At 39.8% G+C, this 16,676-nt stretch overlaps 1 protein-coding gene across 6 annotated transcripts in view; it reads left to right on the top strand.

Annotated features, from left to right (window-relative positions):
* Positions 1-16,676, top strand: part of CMSS1 (cms1 ribosomal small subunit homolog) — a 231,314-nt gene that overhangs the window by 195,127 nt on the left and 19,511 nt on the right. For 5 of the 6 annotated variants that reach the window (XM_068180974.1, XM_068180972.1, XM_068180978.1 and 2 more), the window contains one exon: positions 15,864-15,964. In XM_068180974.1, coding sequence (XP_068037075.1) covers positions 15,864-15,964 — 101 coding nt within the window. Of the gene's footprint in view, positions 1-4,374; positions 4,594-15,863; positions 15,965-16,676 lie in introns of those variants that run through there. The other variant, XM_068180976.1, reaches the window with a different exon arrangement.

Consider the following 16,676-nt stretch of genomic DNA (forward strand, 5'->3'; position numbering starts at 1 on the left):
TTGCTGCAATTGAAAGAACTTAGGCTTATGTAATGGAAGATAAGAAATTTGTGTCAGTTTTATATAATTCAAATTTTAACTGTTTCTTCCTGCATAGCTTAATGCCACACTGTATAGGTGGGATTGCCATTGGAAATTGTTTTAAAGTTGACAACCTTCATCTTCTCACATGAATGGGTTGTATACCCATCCTGGATAATCACCAAAGAAATAACTGAGAGCCAGAAAATTGTACTGAGTGGGACCACAAAGTTGTCAGGGCAAGAAGTAGGGCACTGGATGTAGCAAATAGTAGTCTGCCTGCAGTTTTCCTGAGTTTAGAGCTGGCATTTGCAGCTGCCAAGCAGTCTGGTACTGCGGGCCTGAAGAGTACCTCACTGTTCCAGTGCATTTCTTGTCCTGTGCGTTACTGTGCTTAGTTGTAAACATGAAGATTTATTGTGCTTTGAGTAGACAACACTCAATTTGCCACAGTTAAAACTGATATTCTGTAATGCAAAACATGAAAACCAGTGCTGGAGATCTTTCTGTCAGTCCCAATACTTGTATCAGACTGAAAGAAAATGCAGATAATGAGTCTATTCCTCTCCTCAGTGCAGACTGTTTTCTACAAAGAGATATCACTCTACCAGCAGGGAACCCTAAGGAAAAGTTGTGTTGTTGGGGTTTTTTCCTTCCTATTTTTGAAAGATGGATTTGTGAAAGCAGGTCAGACAATGGTTGGGGTTATCTGCCTGGTTGTGAGTGTGGACTTTGATTTCTTTCCCTGTCCTTATTACAAGTAAGTCTCAGGGGAAAGTACTGTTTAGCTGAATGACTATAATTAAATTGTTTGCTTAATTATAGCTTTGGGATTTTTCTGTGTCTGTAAGTATCCCTCTTTCCTATACAGCATATACTGGCATATCATCATCCATCCTTTCCTGGAAAGTATATTCAGAAGTTGTGGCAATAGTCACTAAAGGTTTTGAAAGAAAATTTCACTGCAGGATTCAAGGCAAAGCTCCTTCAGCAGTTGTAGCCACCTGTCTTCATACCAAGTTCTGTGCTCCTCCCTTATGCAGGTATACACACAGAGCTGCACCCAAGTACTCACAGACTGACTCCAAGTGCTACCTTTACCCTTCTCATGCTCTTCCAAGCCCCTTTTGGGTGTCCCTGCCTTGAGGCCAGCTGCAGCACTAGCTATGCATTGATGCTGGTGGATGGAGATGAGTCTTGGGTCCTGTAGGTTGACTGCAGAGCCGTGTAGCATTGGTGCTGTGGCACCTGGCAGGACCTCTTGTTAAAAATCTTTGTTTCAGTATGAGTTGAGGTATGCTTTGGCTCTCCCCAAAATCCCAGCTAGTTTCTGTCTGTTCAGCTGGGCAGGGAGGAAGAAAAATCCCAGGCTTGTTTGCTGTTTGGTTGCACCAGAAGAAAGCCCCCAATACAGAAGGTAAATACAGTGAAGGGAGCAGGGCATCTGACTGCTGGTGGAACTTGTCCCCCTGCCACTGTTTGGATTTACCCATCTGGCTCTGGTCCTACTTACACCTGTCAGCTGAGAGGGACAGTGCCAAAGCAAGGAGTGAGTGAATGTCCTCTTGAAGCTTTGCCTGGCCAGCTGGCAGCATACATCATCAGCCAAGCTTTCCCTTCCTCCTCCTCCTCCACAGCCTTGGACATGTCATCCAATATGTATGGCCATGCCCTCTCACCTCAAGGGAGGAAGGTGGGTTTCAGCCTCATCAGCCCCTCTAATAGAAATGAAGGGTTTCAGTCTTTCTTTCTTTCTTTCTTTCTTACAGGAGAGGAGAAAAAAAATTCCTCCTTTTAATTTACTACTTTTAATTTTTTTTTACTTGTATGGTGGTCTCCTCGAGAATGGACATATTGTGCCCATTGGAGACCACACCTTAGCAAGACAAAACTAGCTCACAGTACTAGAATTTTTTAATGGAGTTTTATGAGGAGAGAATAGGAAGAGGAAGAACCCACCAAGTAGGATTGGCTCCAGAAAGAGGTTAGAAGCAGATTGAGGTTTGTCTACCTTAGATATGAGGCCTTTTCACTCAGATGTGCTTCTTTCTAGCTTCTTCTGGTAATGCCATGCCCATATTCGTCATCATACTGCCATTTTCCAAAGCTGTCATCCTGTCATCCCTGTGTCAACAAACCTCCCACCAGTTTGGGTGACAGACACATTTTAGGCTCAGGTCCTGTGGGGAGGGTGTGATGACCCTTCCTTCAAAACAAGCCAGTGCCTGTCTGCCACTGTGACGCAGCAGAGCCTGTCCATCTGCCGGGGGGTGTTTGGGAGCACTGCATTAGTGAGCTCAGTCACAGCACTACTGCTTTTTTTTAAGCCAACCCTACATCCCTGATGTCTTTAATATTGATGGGCGAGTAAGTAATATTTTCCCACATGCAAATGGAGAATAGTACCACAAAGTGTCACAAAAACTAAGTTGATTCATTAAGCAAAACCTGAACATCTAAAATTTATAAATATGTATTTTTCCCCTTTTCGATCAGTGTATAACTACTGTTTATAAAAGACTGTTTGAATCTTAAACTGCACTAGATTATTCTATACTGTGACACCTTTTACTTGCTGATAAATTTGATAAATGCATTTGCAGTACTTCAGTAACACTCCTTTAACAGCCTCTTCTTCAAATTCTTGCAATATTAACCTTCTGGATGTATCTGAGTTACCACATGCAACACGGCCCAAGTTAGTTCCATGGCATGCTACCATAATTTTCATTTGTTAAAGAGTCTTAGAACTGCTAGGAAGGTATTTGTGTGAAATGGATGTTGTTTATTACTTCTGTCAAACAAACTTAACACTCAAGATTCAAAGCATAAATTGCTAAGCAAAGTCAGAAGCAAAGGATGAGAAGATCTTATACATAGTTGAGAGTAAGCAAAATGAGAAGTTTTTTCAGCAGATAAGACTTTTGACAACTTAGAATGTTTTGCAGCCTGATGCATGTCATCATTTAACCAGCAGCTAGATTAAAAAAAACTTGAAATAAGTACTGGAATTCACCCAGTCACCTTAGATGAACTCACAGTGACTTCTCTTGCTCTTTGCTGAATTTTAATCCAGAATCCGTCTGCCTTTCTTCAGCTGCTTCTGCTAAGGCTTTTACGTAGTGATTTTGTTGTGAAGAACGTTTTAGTGCTGTCCCATCAGTGTTTGGACCTTTGGATCAATTGGACCTTCCTACCCAGTTTTTTCATGGCACCATTCCTGTGGTCTTGCTGTGGTCATGTTGCATTAGAAAGTGTGTGTGTGTGCCAGTGCTAAATCCATGGCTCCAGAGAGTCTTTACATGACAACATTCTCCTCGTGTTGGATCCACACTACAGTATCATGATGGCCTTGTGACCTGAAGTGTGTTAGGATCTCCTAACAGACAGGTATGCAATGATGTATTCTGTCCAGAGTCTTTTTCCCCTTAAGAATCACAAGAGTTTAAAATGATGCTGAGGAAAATTGTTGAGCCATATGTGTTTTTTAAAAAGAGAAGCAATACAGAACCAGTGTATAGCATACAGTGGAAAGGAAACCAAATACAATATGATCTGTAATACTGCCTGTACTCTGGAGCTGAGCAACTTTGGAACTATAAAGGGATTTGAACACGTTAATTTATTTTTTTTCTTTTACTTATATCTGTGCCATTTGCAGCAAGCCCTATATCGCAAACTTGCTGCCATGCTTTCTCATATTGTGCAAATAATGTGGCTGAAACATCACTCAGCATATCTAAATGCATGCCTGTGTATGTAATCATGTGCATATAGCCACACATTTGGGGTTCTCTCATTTTTAGAATTATACAGTCTGCTGGCATGGCTGTGTGCTTTTTACAGTAATTTAAGCAGGTAAAAATCAGATAGTATATATTCTATTACACATGCTGATACTCTTTTCTTTTCCCACTTCTTATAGACAGTGATAATGAGAATTGATACTTTTACCTGAAAATTTCATTATGCAAAAGTACCCTTAATGCTGACATGCAAAACTGGTGTAGCAGAAGAAGCATATCTGATCCAAATCATTAATTGAGCTGTAATTACAATGACAATACAAAATGAAGCAACCTTACCTTCGCTCAGGAGAGTCTTTTTGCTCTATCCCAGGCAGTTTCCTTCCCTTATTCAACTGAAAAGGGAAAATCCACTTAAATAAAGAAAGATAAAGACTAGAAGAGTGAGTGATTTAAGGAGTTGTCATCTGAACTGCTGATCCACTTGTTTTTAGCAAATTGCAAAAATCTCGATCCAGCAGTAGCTCAGAGCGACTTTCCTATTCTCGTGTGTTCTGTGGGCTGAGAATCTGCAAGAATAAACCTGAGACGGTGCTGCAAGAGAGAGACAGCGGGGGGGACTTTGGCACGGAGTTGGACCAAACTCTAAATATAGCCCAACCCACTTTCTGTGCAATTCTCTTCGTACTCTGAAGGCAGATGACCTTGTCGGAAAACTGACCTACCAGTATGTCCCCCTCTTGGTAGAGAAGATCTAAGGGAGCAGGACTGCAGCATAAAAGGAAAGAAAAGCAATCCACCATCTGCTTGCAGCAAATGAATTTAGGTATGGGCTCTTATTTTCCTGGTAGTTAGAACTGATTGACTCATAATGTGCTTTAGTTGATCATTTAAACAAATGAGCTGCTTGTCTGTTCACAAAAGGCCTGTGCAGATGAGAGATCACATTGTGATTGTTAGTCTTAAATAGAGAGCTCTGACAAGCCCGATGCCTTTCCTCCTCTCAAAAACCTTAATGTATCAGAGTGTGCAGTATTGCCCTAAATGCTTCTCACTATAAAAAATTACCCCTCCTTTTACTTGCTCTTATAATAAGTAAGACCATTTGGAAAAGTGAGTTAAATTCACAAATGTGTATTCTAGTACCGTATACATTTGGGATGCTAGGATAGCTTAAAAGGGGACGAGAACCTGCAATATCAGAGATCAAACTGCAGAGTATGTGAAGTATATGCAGAGGAGGAAGAAGCAAAGAATAAGAGGAATAGAAACATAACCCTTGTGCTAGGGAACTGGTTTTCAACAGATGTTTTATAATCTGGGGAATTTGCCACTCTAACTCTGTGTGGCAACATGTCAGGGTATTTTGTTCTTAGCCTGAAGGAGAGTTTAACTTGATATGAGTCAACCTAATACTCTGTCAAATGGAGATCTGATACTTCTATGTTGTATGAAGGCTTCTAAATAAAAAAAAAGCTGCAGAAATCAGAGCAGCTCAAAATGTCAACTTTCATTTTGTGTGTAAAGATGGGTAGGAAAGCTGGGATAAAAGACTGTTTGCAGTGCTGTTCTTCAGTGGCATGTATTATTTGGTGGTGACATCTATCTGAGTGTATGCTACATGATACGCATGCGTGCAGTTTTCCATGTACAGAGAAAACCTGAGAAAAATTAGGACTGTGATAACTGCATACTACAGATGTGTGCATCTGCAAAATGTCTATGAGCCAAAAAGGTGGGAATGGTATCAGTAGTCACTAGAGTAGCAATAGGTCTCCGTGAACAATAATTTATGCTGTTAAGTTTTTGTGAAGTGTGCTATATATCCTTTTAATTGCAGCCTACTATCTCTGGCAAGTTACGCTGTGTAATTTTATCATGATCTATAGACTTGAAGTGCACAGTATCAGCCAGACTCGCTGTGTTACCCTCACAGCAAGAACTGCAGCTGTGAGCCACAGCTGCTTCCCAATACAGAGAACAGTAAAACAGCACGAATCACTGGCAGTATTAAGGGAGACATCACATCTGGGGCCATGCTACATTCCTGGCTAAAAATTGCTCATAGTCAGACCTAGGCTAGACCCCACCCATTAAGTAGTTTTATGGATTTATCCACGTTCATCTTTCCTCCCATTTTACCTATTTCTTCCCCATTAACACGAATAAATGTTTGTCAGAAGTTAATATTATAACAAATGAAGAATGCTAGTGTTTGATTTTGAAGAGGACCTCAAAAAGGAACAAGTCCACCTCCAGATATTGAATATATTGAATATTGAATAGCACTGTGTAAATAGTGAAACTCTGAATGCACAGGTCACCAACATCACTAAACATGGATAGCATTGTGCTGCCTGTGCTCCAGGGTGGTACCCTCATGAGAGCTGCCCCAACCCTACCCGTTCCAGCTCCACAGTGCCACTGCCAATTCTACCTCTCTGTCTATGGGGTATTGTGCCAGGATAATGAATCCACCACAGAACCCTTCCTTCAGACCAGAAAGATGATGAGGATAAAGGAGGGAATATATACTCCTCCCCAGAATGAGGAATATACTTTTCACCCTCTTTTTCCACCAGCTTTTCACCCTCTGCAGCAAACAGCAGCTTCCATACATGATAGATGTGTCTTAGAAAAAGAAGGAATCCCAGTGCTTGGTGGGTGTTAAAGCACAGGCATAGTCATACTTTGGCAGGAACTGGGCCATGCACTTCTCCCATAGGAATGTTGTGGAGAAGGAGTGATTTCTTGCTCATACAAATAATACACTGGTTGGCTTTGGGCAGGGAGTTAATCTTTGGGGAGGCTTTTATAGAGTGGTGCTCTTTGTGTGTACAGGGCTTTAAATGTTGCGTGACCAACCCCAGTGATGCAAACTGCCTGGAAGAAGGGGGAAAAGGCTTTAAAAGTGGTTGTATGTGTTCATCAAGATGGATGGAAAAGTGTTTGGTTTTACAGCTGTATACACTCAAGTTTTCTTTAGGATGACTTTTTCTGCCTGCACCATGAAGAGGAAAATGCAATAGAGAGTCTGGCTGTAGTTTGTGCCTAGCTTTCCCTGAGCTCTTAACTGGTGTTTTCCTTATGATTTTGAATGGGTTTTCTGCATATTTGTTGACAGTTTTTAACTGCCCAGCTTTCTTTGGTAGCATTTCCTATAGAATGAGTTGGGTCTGACTTTTCCAGAGCCCAGGCAGTTTCCTCTCCCAGATGCCTGTGTTGGTGTTGAGACTTATTTCAAGCCAGGCTTGTGGGATTCTCCCTCAACACAGTTAAACATTCTGTAACTATTATGTGTGAGCTGATTTTTCTTTTGATTAACCCCAAATTCCTAGACATTCGTAGTTGTTTAAATACCCCATGTTTAAATATCCCATTAACAAGGTGAGGTTGTGAACCATAATGGCTCAGACAGTTTCCAGTGTGGTCAGCTGTATCCTGGCTTGCAAAGTTCCTCTGCTTTTCAGAGTTGGATAGCACTGTCTTATGAGCATAAACTTTTGTACAGGATTGCTGGCACCCTTTTGAGTGGTTTTAAACTGACTGTATGGTGTGCAATGTGTGGCATCTATCAGGAAGAGAAGCTCTTTTTACAAGGTTAACATTCATAATGTTCTTCCAGTAGATCTGAAAATAGCCAAAACCCCATGCTACTTAAACAAAACAGTCTCCCACTTTCCCATCTCTCTAGAAATACGTTTTTGAATTAAATTTGGAGTTACAAGGAGATGACTGGAAGTTTCAGTATGAAGGATAGGTTTTAAGAGGACAAAAGAAAAAGAGTAGACTGAAGTGATTTGTGGTTGTTATCTCAGCCTTCACTCATGATACCATTGGTGAAGGGTACAAAGAACAGAACTGATTTGTACCCTGTGCTGAAATCTCTGGTTGCTCTTTTTTGGCAAGCTCATAATGAAGAAATTAAATTGGACGGCAAACAGTAAAAGGACCTGTCATGTTCCTGTCATGTCAAATCTTCATGTTTGTCCTTTGCTTGCCATGGGTTTTAAAACTCGAGTGACTAAATGAGCTGTGAGTTCTCTCTGCTTACCTTGGTGATGCTGTTTGCCACTGTCCAAGACATAAGTGGGATATTCAACCTTTACCTAGCAGGTGAATAAGTTATTCCTATTAGAAGGGGAGTGGCCTAGTACTTTTTACCTCTGATGAGTCATGTTATGTGGCTTTTCTACCACCTTTCTGTCTTACAGGCAAAATATAACAATGAAAAAGTCAAATTATGAGTATGAGGACAAGGTTGTGGCTATACTATAAGCTGGGCCTAGCCTCAGTCATATGAAATTTATTCTCCTGTGCTTGCATATATACAACAGAGGATTTCCTTTGGTCTTAGTCTCTGATCTGCCCCATATTTTGTCTCTTAATTCACTCCCAGTCAGCAAGTCATGTGAGAACTTAGTTTGGAAGTACCTGTTTTGAATATTAAAAGAAAAGTGTTAAAAAAAGGGGAGATGTAATTGTTAGAAATGTATTGTGGGAAATCCTTTGCATTGCAGATAGTTATGTCTGTGATTAAAAAAAAAAAAATTATCATATCAGAGTATAGTGAAAATTAACTTGATATTATTCCATTAAGACCTATTCTTTTTTGCTTGAATGGACAGTGATTTTAATTTAAATTATCCATCAGAGTAAAAAAGAGTAACCTAAACTGAATATCCTGTCACAGGATTTGTCAGGCAAAAAATAGTTGTTTGTGCTAGATATGCCTTTTGAACTGCCCCGGAAAGAGTTTGCATTTCCAGAAGAATACTGTCTTTGACTTTATAGTACAAGCTTTTGCCTTGTACTATAGTATAGTACAATACATATTACATAGTAATATGTACATAATACAATAGTACATAATACAATACAATATACAATAGTCCTTAGGAGCTATTACAGGGAATTCCAGCAGAGTGGTTTGGCACAGGCTTAGCCTGGTTGGAGTGTGAAGACGTTTGTGCTATCTGAATGTTACCTGTGGGGACAAACTGCAGCTCATTTGAATCTTTGATAGGACTGTGTCTGTTTGTGCTGAGTCCCACACTGTCTGGCCCTCAGGTGTGCCTCACAAGCACACTTGGAAATACTTTCTTTCAAATACCTTGGCAGGTAAAGTCTGCAGTTTGAGGCATCCTCGCAGACATCAAAACTTACTGCTGTGCTGGAATGCGCCTGTTTTGGGAAAGGGCTCCTTAGTTTGTAGGGATTGGAAGGCAAAACTGCCCAGACCAGGGGGACTGTGGGTGGTTTGGAATGTTGGAGCACTGGCACCATGTGTCATTCCTATGGAGGGTGTCTCAGCCTGAGCAGAGAGGCAGCAGGCTGATAAAGTCAGAGGAATGGTTGCTAACTCGTAATAACCTGCAGCAGAGCTTTCTGTGCAGCTTTGTGCATCCTAGTGACAATAACAGGTACCAGTGCATTCAGTGTTCCCTCTTTAGTTCTAAATGGTCAAAATACCCAAATATTTTAAGGCCTTATGAATGAAGGCGTTTCATTTGATTCATGTGCCCATTTTGCAAAAGCTAAACTGCAAAAATTGCCTAGGTTTTTCCATTAAGCTGTAATATTATGTTTTTTGATACAATTAAATACTATATTTTCATTTCTTGTGAATATATGTTCTTGTATTGATTTCTAAGACTAGATCTTGTCTTAGTCTACTGCTTTAAATGATTTAGCTAATTCTTAGTCAAAGAGGTAAGGAGATGTTTTGTTGTTTGGGGATTTTTTTCTGTAATGTGTCATCTAGATTTCTCAGTTGTGCCACTCACTGCACTTGATGCATGCTTGTGATGGGGAGAAATACTTATTTTTCTTGAGTTGCCAGGGGACCCTTTCTAATTTAGCCAGAGCAGTCTGAGAAAAGAAAAGGGTGCTGACACTGTCGTAGCTATTTTTAATGCAATGGTTATGTGGTGATCTTCCCAAGGACAGATTGCTTTTGTATCTAACATTTTTTTATCTTGTTTACTAGAAATTTCTAAAGTAATGCCACGATAAATAGCCAGCAATTGATCTGAAGAACCATATTAATAACAAAATTTGCATTCTTAGCCATTCTGTGGTCTGGAAGTCCCCAAAAGAGCTTCATAGCTATTGCTTGGCCATTTGGCTTTACACCATGGGCTCCAGGGTATCTGAGCTATTATTAGGCTTCTCAACAGGAAAAATCAAAGCTGTCCACTGCCTACAGAGAGGGAATTTAGGGAGGTTTGACCTGGTGAACATGAAAGAGACCCTCCACAGAGTTATCTGTGCTGGTGACACACAGCTGAGTAATTTGGGATTTGTCCAGGAGATGGTTGGGACTGTGTGAAATGCTGAATTCTGTACCTCCTTCTCCCACTGCTATGCAGAATCTTTCCCTTTTGTGAGGGAAGCATTTTAATCCTTTTTTCTTAGTTAACGAGCCCACCAGCCAGGCCTGCTGCATTGAAAAGAGCTCATGTGTTTTTTGGTGCTGGCAGGCAGCAAGGCAGGACCCGCCTGAGCCCTGTGTTCTCTGCTGCCTCGAGGAGTGGTACCATAGGGGTGAAGTGTAAAATACTGTCATTACCACTTTTAGCCCAGCTACTGTGGTCAGCACAACTCTGCTGGCAACAGGAGTCCTCTCAGCTGAGCAAGGATGAACAGGGACTTGGGAGCCGATTTTGCTGACAGCTGTTACATTTTACAGAAATTTAATTGACCTTGCACTGTGTGTTCCTGATGGGACATGCAGGAGAGCTGCAGTGAGAAAAGTTCCAAGTAGTGCATTGACCTGGAGATTACTTAATCTCATTCACTAAAGATTGAGGCCAGTTTTTAATAGCAAAACTGAGAATAATAAGGAAGTCTCAGAATCTTTTTTTTTCTCTGCCCCGCTTCTCCCTTCCTCCCAAAGAAAAATGGCAATTAAGAAAGGTCTCAAGATGGGTCCAACACACTTGGCATTTTAATTGGCATCAGATATGTTTCAATCTACTGAATTTAGAGGTGGGAGCACTCTAAATATTTTGCCCTAGATTAATGAACACAGATCAGTACAATTTAATCAACCAGTAAATAAAAATACCAGTTAGAAATCAGCCTGAAATTAATCCATCATAGCACACCCAAACTGAACTATGCCCACCTACAGAATAATGACAAGCACATCATTTTCTGTAACATATCTGAAACTAGAAAGAGAGATAACAAATACAAAACCTGTTTCCACAGTGTACTGAACTTCTTGTTAAAAATTAGGAAACAGAGGCTTTATTTTAAATCTGGTTTCAGATATGAGACAGTTTTAGAACAGGCAGAGAAGAATGGAAATCAGAAATGGGTAAAGGGGTGGGTGGGTGGGTGTAATAAATTTTGTACAAACTTTGTTCTCATGTAATTCTAGTTTAGTACAGATGCATAGCCCCGATGAAAGTATAAGGGAAAAAAACAGGGATTTCTGACCCAGAGTATGTCTTATTGCAGGCAGATACATCAAATAAAAGTTGAGGGATTCTCTTTTGTGGGCATGTAAAACAGGTTCCCTCCAAATTTTGTCACAGAGATTAATTTAGTGGTAAGAATTGAACTTGTCCTGTACTGGCCTCTGTCAGTGGGAGCCTTTTGGACTCTGATCAAGCCTGATCTTTCTTAACTCCAGAACAAGGAAAAAAAAACCCAAACCAAAACAAAAAAACACCTAATAGAAATTATTCTCTCACTTATCTTTGGCTATGTATGCAAAACAACATATTTCTCTTCCAAGTTTTCTTTTTAATTACATGTTGGTTGTTCCTACATTGTGACGAGTTCTAAGAACCTTGCCTCCTTCCTCTCTCAAAAAGCTCCTTTCTCCTTTTGTTTTCTTCATATTCCCATCTTGTAACAGGCTTCCCATGGCTGGCATAATGTCTGTGAGCTGCATTTATCATTATTTCAGTTGTAGCTTGGCTTGAACAACAAGCTGCATTTCCCAAATAATTTTATTTTCAGTTGTGACTTTTTATTTATTTTGGGGCATTTGGAAGTGTCTTACCTTGAAGAGTTTCACTTTTTCAGTCAGCCTTGGTTCTTACAGGAATTAATTATTTATGTCGTTGTCACTATTAACTCCTATGTTAATAATTTCAGAGTAGAAAAGTGGCATGTGAAGGTCAGGAGTCTCAGTAACGGTGAATCAGCCTAGCAAATGCAAGTTTATATGTACCAGCTATTTTGTATGAACAAAATTGAATTCACATCAAAGCACGTGTCATTACATCCTATATCATTAAGGTCTTGTTTGCCTTTAAAAATACCATCGTAAATAACGAAAAAATATGAATTTGTTGTGAATATATTAGTTAATAAAGGTGATTATTAAAGGGAGCCTGTTAAATTATTTAAATATCTCTGTACTTTTTTATGTGAATGTGCATAAACATGCAGATGTGTATGTATTAATACAAGTGTTTACGTGTATATAATTAGTACACATATTGATATACTTAGACTACATGCATATGTTAGTACTAAATTTGAAAGAAGTTAGAAACCAGTGCACTGGATGACTTTATACAGTGATTGATATAAATTAAAAAAATCTTTGTGTGTGTGTGTGCATGTGTGAAGCAGAAATGGCTTTTTCTGTTTTTGCACCGTTCAAAATAAGGTCAAATATAAATACTTCATGACTGGGAAAGCCTGTTAGTATATGCTGTGCTGCTGATGTAATAATGTAATACCAAAGCAAAAACACGTGGAGAGTTGTGGAATTCCCATTTATTTTTCTATATTGAGAGCATTTTGTGACTTTTCTGATGCCTTGGACGACCTTGTGGTTGCGTCAATGCCATAAGTCTCAGGGAAGCAGAGGCAGAGAATTGCTGTGCTCAACAGCATCACCCTGCAAGCAGTGTGTCCTGTCAGCACCTGCCTTCCTGCTCCTTTGCACCTCAAGCCAGATGAAAGTCAACTTTGTATTAATCAATTAGGTTCTGCATTTTCATCAGCTTATTATTAAGGAAGGATTTGTGAATTCTCCTGTTCTGGCAGAGAGAGGTCTCCTGGGAAGCTCAACACCTCTAAGTGGGGCAAGCAGTGCTGGCTGTTACAGTCATGCTTGTGATCTCTGAGCTTCTGCATTGATTTGCATCAAGTGATGATGTATTTTTTGAGTAACCCCACTGACATCAAGGTAACTATTTGCAGAGAAAGGTACACAGTTTAATGTGAGCATGGTTGGCAGAGGCTGGCCTCTGGTATTTTGATGCCTACAACAAAATGCCCCTGTCATCACAGGAGCTGACATGGTGTCACAAACAATTACAGCTTGAGATGAGCTGCTGTCCTGACTGGGACGTGGGTGATTGTTTCTGGAACAGTTCTCCAGTTGTATGAAATAAAGATACTCAGGTACTGCAGAAAGATGCTCAAATTTGAACTGATGTTTGTTGAGACTGAATCTGTGCCCTCTTCTCTCACTTCTTGCTGAGAGCAGAGGACGTTGCACCATGAAGTGCTGTCCAAAACTCAGATGAGCAGTGAACAGGTGGTACATTGTCAGGCTATTTCAGATCATGGAAACTATTTGTCCAGTTTTAGATGGCTATTGCTAGCAGCACGTCTTTCAGTTGTGAGAAAGAGAAGAGGTTATTTAAGACTTACACGACTCCTGTTTGCCTTTCAGAGCATGCCAAGTGGGATTTCAGAAGGAATGCTTGCAGATCACAGGCAGCTTCCCCTGAATCTATTTGATGCAATTCTCATTTATTTTCAATGTGAAACATTGGAAAGAGCTCACACAGCAGTTCAGTTCAGTGAAACATGCACAAATTCATTTTGGAGTGGGTGTTTGGGGCTCAAGCACAGTGAGCAAGAGGGATGAAGAGGCAATTCTGATTTCTTTGATGTACTTCATTTATATAATCTCTCCACAGCCTGCTTCAATGCAGTGTGTGCAAGACCCCAGGGTTGTGGAGCTGGTGTGTGTTAAAGTTGGTCACTTCCAGTATCTCTGGAGTCAGGGCAAATGAGACAGAGGTCAGTGATGGGTCCTTAAATACAGAAGCTACCCTACCAAAATACCGCACAATAAATTTGCCAGAGGAAGGGTGATCCACAGGGCAACAAGGCCATGGTAATGGCCAGTGATAACACTGAATTACCAAGACACCTTTTAAACTTTCTGGAGTATGCTGAATGATGTGATTTTTCAGCTTCTTCTAAGGGAGTGTTGTATCTGAGATTCCTAAGTGGCTGGGGGACATAAGTGCTCAGTGACTTTGGAGAGGAATAGGCAGGAAAGATCTGCTGCTGTGCAGGGACAGGAGCACTTGGACACCCCCAAGAGAAATATATTTGCTCTGTAATGTAAGGAAAAGCTTTGTCCCATAAACTTTGAGCTTTCTTTGTTGCCCTGTTCACCTCCTGCCACGTGTTGGGCTGTACAGGACTAGGCACATCATTTCTACCTGGGCTCTGGCACTCATGTGGCCACAGTCCATTCAGCTCTGATTTGAGGCTGTGCCTGCAAGAAGAATGAGAAAGGTCAGCTGTGATGTTCACTTGCTGTACACATTCTTGCATTTGCTCTAGAGCTGGAAAGCGAGGGCTTTTCTTGGTGAATTCCTATTTTAAGATTTCAGAATGTGTTCATCCTATGTTGAGATGCAAACAAGTGCTGTCATTTCTTCCACGGCATTTATTTTGGTCTTAATTAAGTTCATTAACATATTTATCTACCCTCTTCACTTGGGAGTCTATTAGTTTCTTACTGAAGAGAAAACAAATTCTCTTCTCAGTTGCTGCTCTTTTCTAAAGCTCTTGTGGTTTGCCAAGAATCTAGTCTATATCAAGTAAGATTTCATAACAAATGGCATCCTACCTGCTAAAACATTCACTGATTTTCTTTACTATCTTTCAACTTCCTAAACTTTCTTGACCTCCTAACAGTGTCAGACCCCAGCTTTAGGGTGTTGACTCTTACACAGGCTTTTCAAGGTGGGGAAAAGGAGTGAAGATTATGAGAGTGTAACTTTCCAGGAATAAATATATACTCATTTTGTTACCCATTCTGTCACATTAGGATTTTTAAAGCCACTGCCTTATTGCCACATAATATATAATGCTGCATTAGTGGATTAATAGAGATTCTTCCCTTCCCTCTTTTATCCCTTTACCTATTTCAACATGGAATTTGTAAATACCAGCTATAACTGATTTTCTCTCTCTTGTGTTCTCTGGCTACCAGTTTGCTCTGTTCACAACTAGTGATTACATAGATATTGTTATATCATCTATACTTGGGGTGATGCTTAAGAAACCCTTCTATTCCTCTCTTTTCAAAATAAATAACTTATTCTTGAAGCTGTGAATTTACGACTTTGGAATACAAGAGATTGCAATAATGACTGAATACCTGTTGGGCAGATATATTCCAATTACAGAAATTAAATTAATTCAGTTTGACAATGCTTCTGGCAATAATCAGGGAAGTAACTCAGTCCCCAGTAGAAATGTCTGTGTTTGAATACATCTAAAGCACTATTATAACACTGTTGGAGGGAGCTGCTTCTCTGCATTTATTTTTTTCCCAAAGTCTCTCTGTAGATAAAAGAGATGAAAAAGAGAATGGGTAAAGTCACCTGAATTTAATTAGTTGTCTTTTAAAATATAAATGTGTTTTACTCTTGTGGACATTTTGCTCAAGCTTTGGGAGTGGTGCCTTTGTCTAATTATTGCTGAAGTAAGAGACACAACTAATGTACTTGCAGGAAGTGTGCATATTTTTCATACAATAGAACATTATGCCTGTCTTGTAAATTTTCGTCTTTATTGTGTGTCCGTAAGGCATTTAGGAGCATGTATTTCACGCATTTTTGTATGTGTTTGCTTGGATTTTTTTTCCTTCATCTGCAAGACTTGTTTTAGTAGGAGGAAATAACTTTATTTTGAAAGAAGTATCAGCAGACTTAGCAAGAAGAATGTATTTGTTACAGCTGTATTTATTGCCAATCATGAGATTGTATTATGGTGACAATTTTCAGCTAGAGATTTTATGCCTGTTTTTGAATGCAAAGATGGGTAGATAGATTTGAAAAACAGTAACAAGAACTCTTCTTTGTTTTTGATTAGATCCTTCAGATGATGAAGCTATTGAAAAAGCAAATGAAAACAAGACAGCAACATGTCAAGATTCGGATTCCAAACCTGCTGTGAAAAAGAAAAGAAAGCAGGTTTGTAAATTAAGCAATTGTTTAGCACAACAATGATAATGCATAGGGAAACATAATGTCCTTTTTTTCAGTAAAGGGACAATTTTCTTCACTCTCTCTGATCTGTTCAGGTTTTGGGGTTTTTTTGGTTTTTTTTTTTTGTTTTTTTTTTAATTATGTTGCCTTATTTGGAAGTGATCACATTCTAGTACATTTCAGCAATAACTTCATACTTGTTTTGTGTGAGCTGAGATTACCAGGCCTGTCCTACAAAGTGACTGTCCAGTGGTACAAGCCTGGATGGTGCCACTGAGTATCCTCCCCTGCAATTTTTTCCCTTTCCCTGCACACACGAAATCTGGAAAGCTATATTTTCTTGTTATACAGATTATCTACCCAAGCATGTCCCCAGTTCAAGGTCCAAATGAAAATGAATTTAGGTCTTCATGGATTGATGTTTTCTTACCCTTGCACTGCTGAAACCTTCATTTAATGCCAAGAGGAACTGTGTTATTCAGCATTATGTGGAGTATGCCAAGGAACATCAGCATCATTCCAGTTTGAGGGAAAAAGTCATCTAGAGGTTGGCTGATTTTATGAAGTTTCTTGTTTGAAGGTAAATTTGTTCTGCCTTCCTCATACCACCCATGAATGGCTGTCAGAGAGCTAAAATTACATTGAAATTCTCCTTTGGGTTATGGATATTAATTTTGACCCCTAGGTCAATAGTAAA

This window comes from Anomalospiza imberbis, chromosome 2, assembly GCF_031753505.1.
Source record: "Anomalospiza imberbis isolate Cuckoo-Finch-1a 21T00152 chromosome 2, ASM3175350v1, whole genome shotgun sequence".
NCBI lineage: Eukaryota > Metazoa > Chordata > Aves > Passeriformes > Viduidae > Anomalospiza > Anomalospiza imberbis.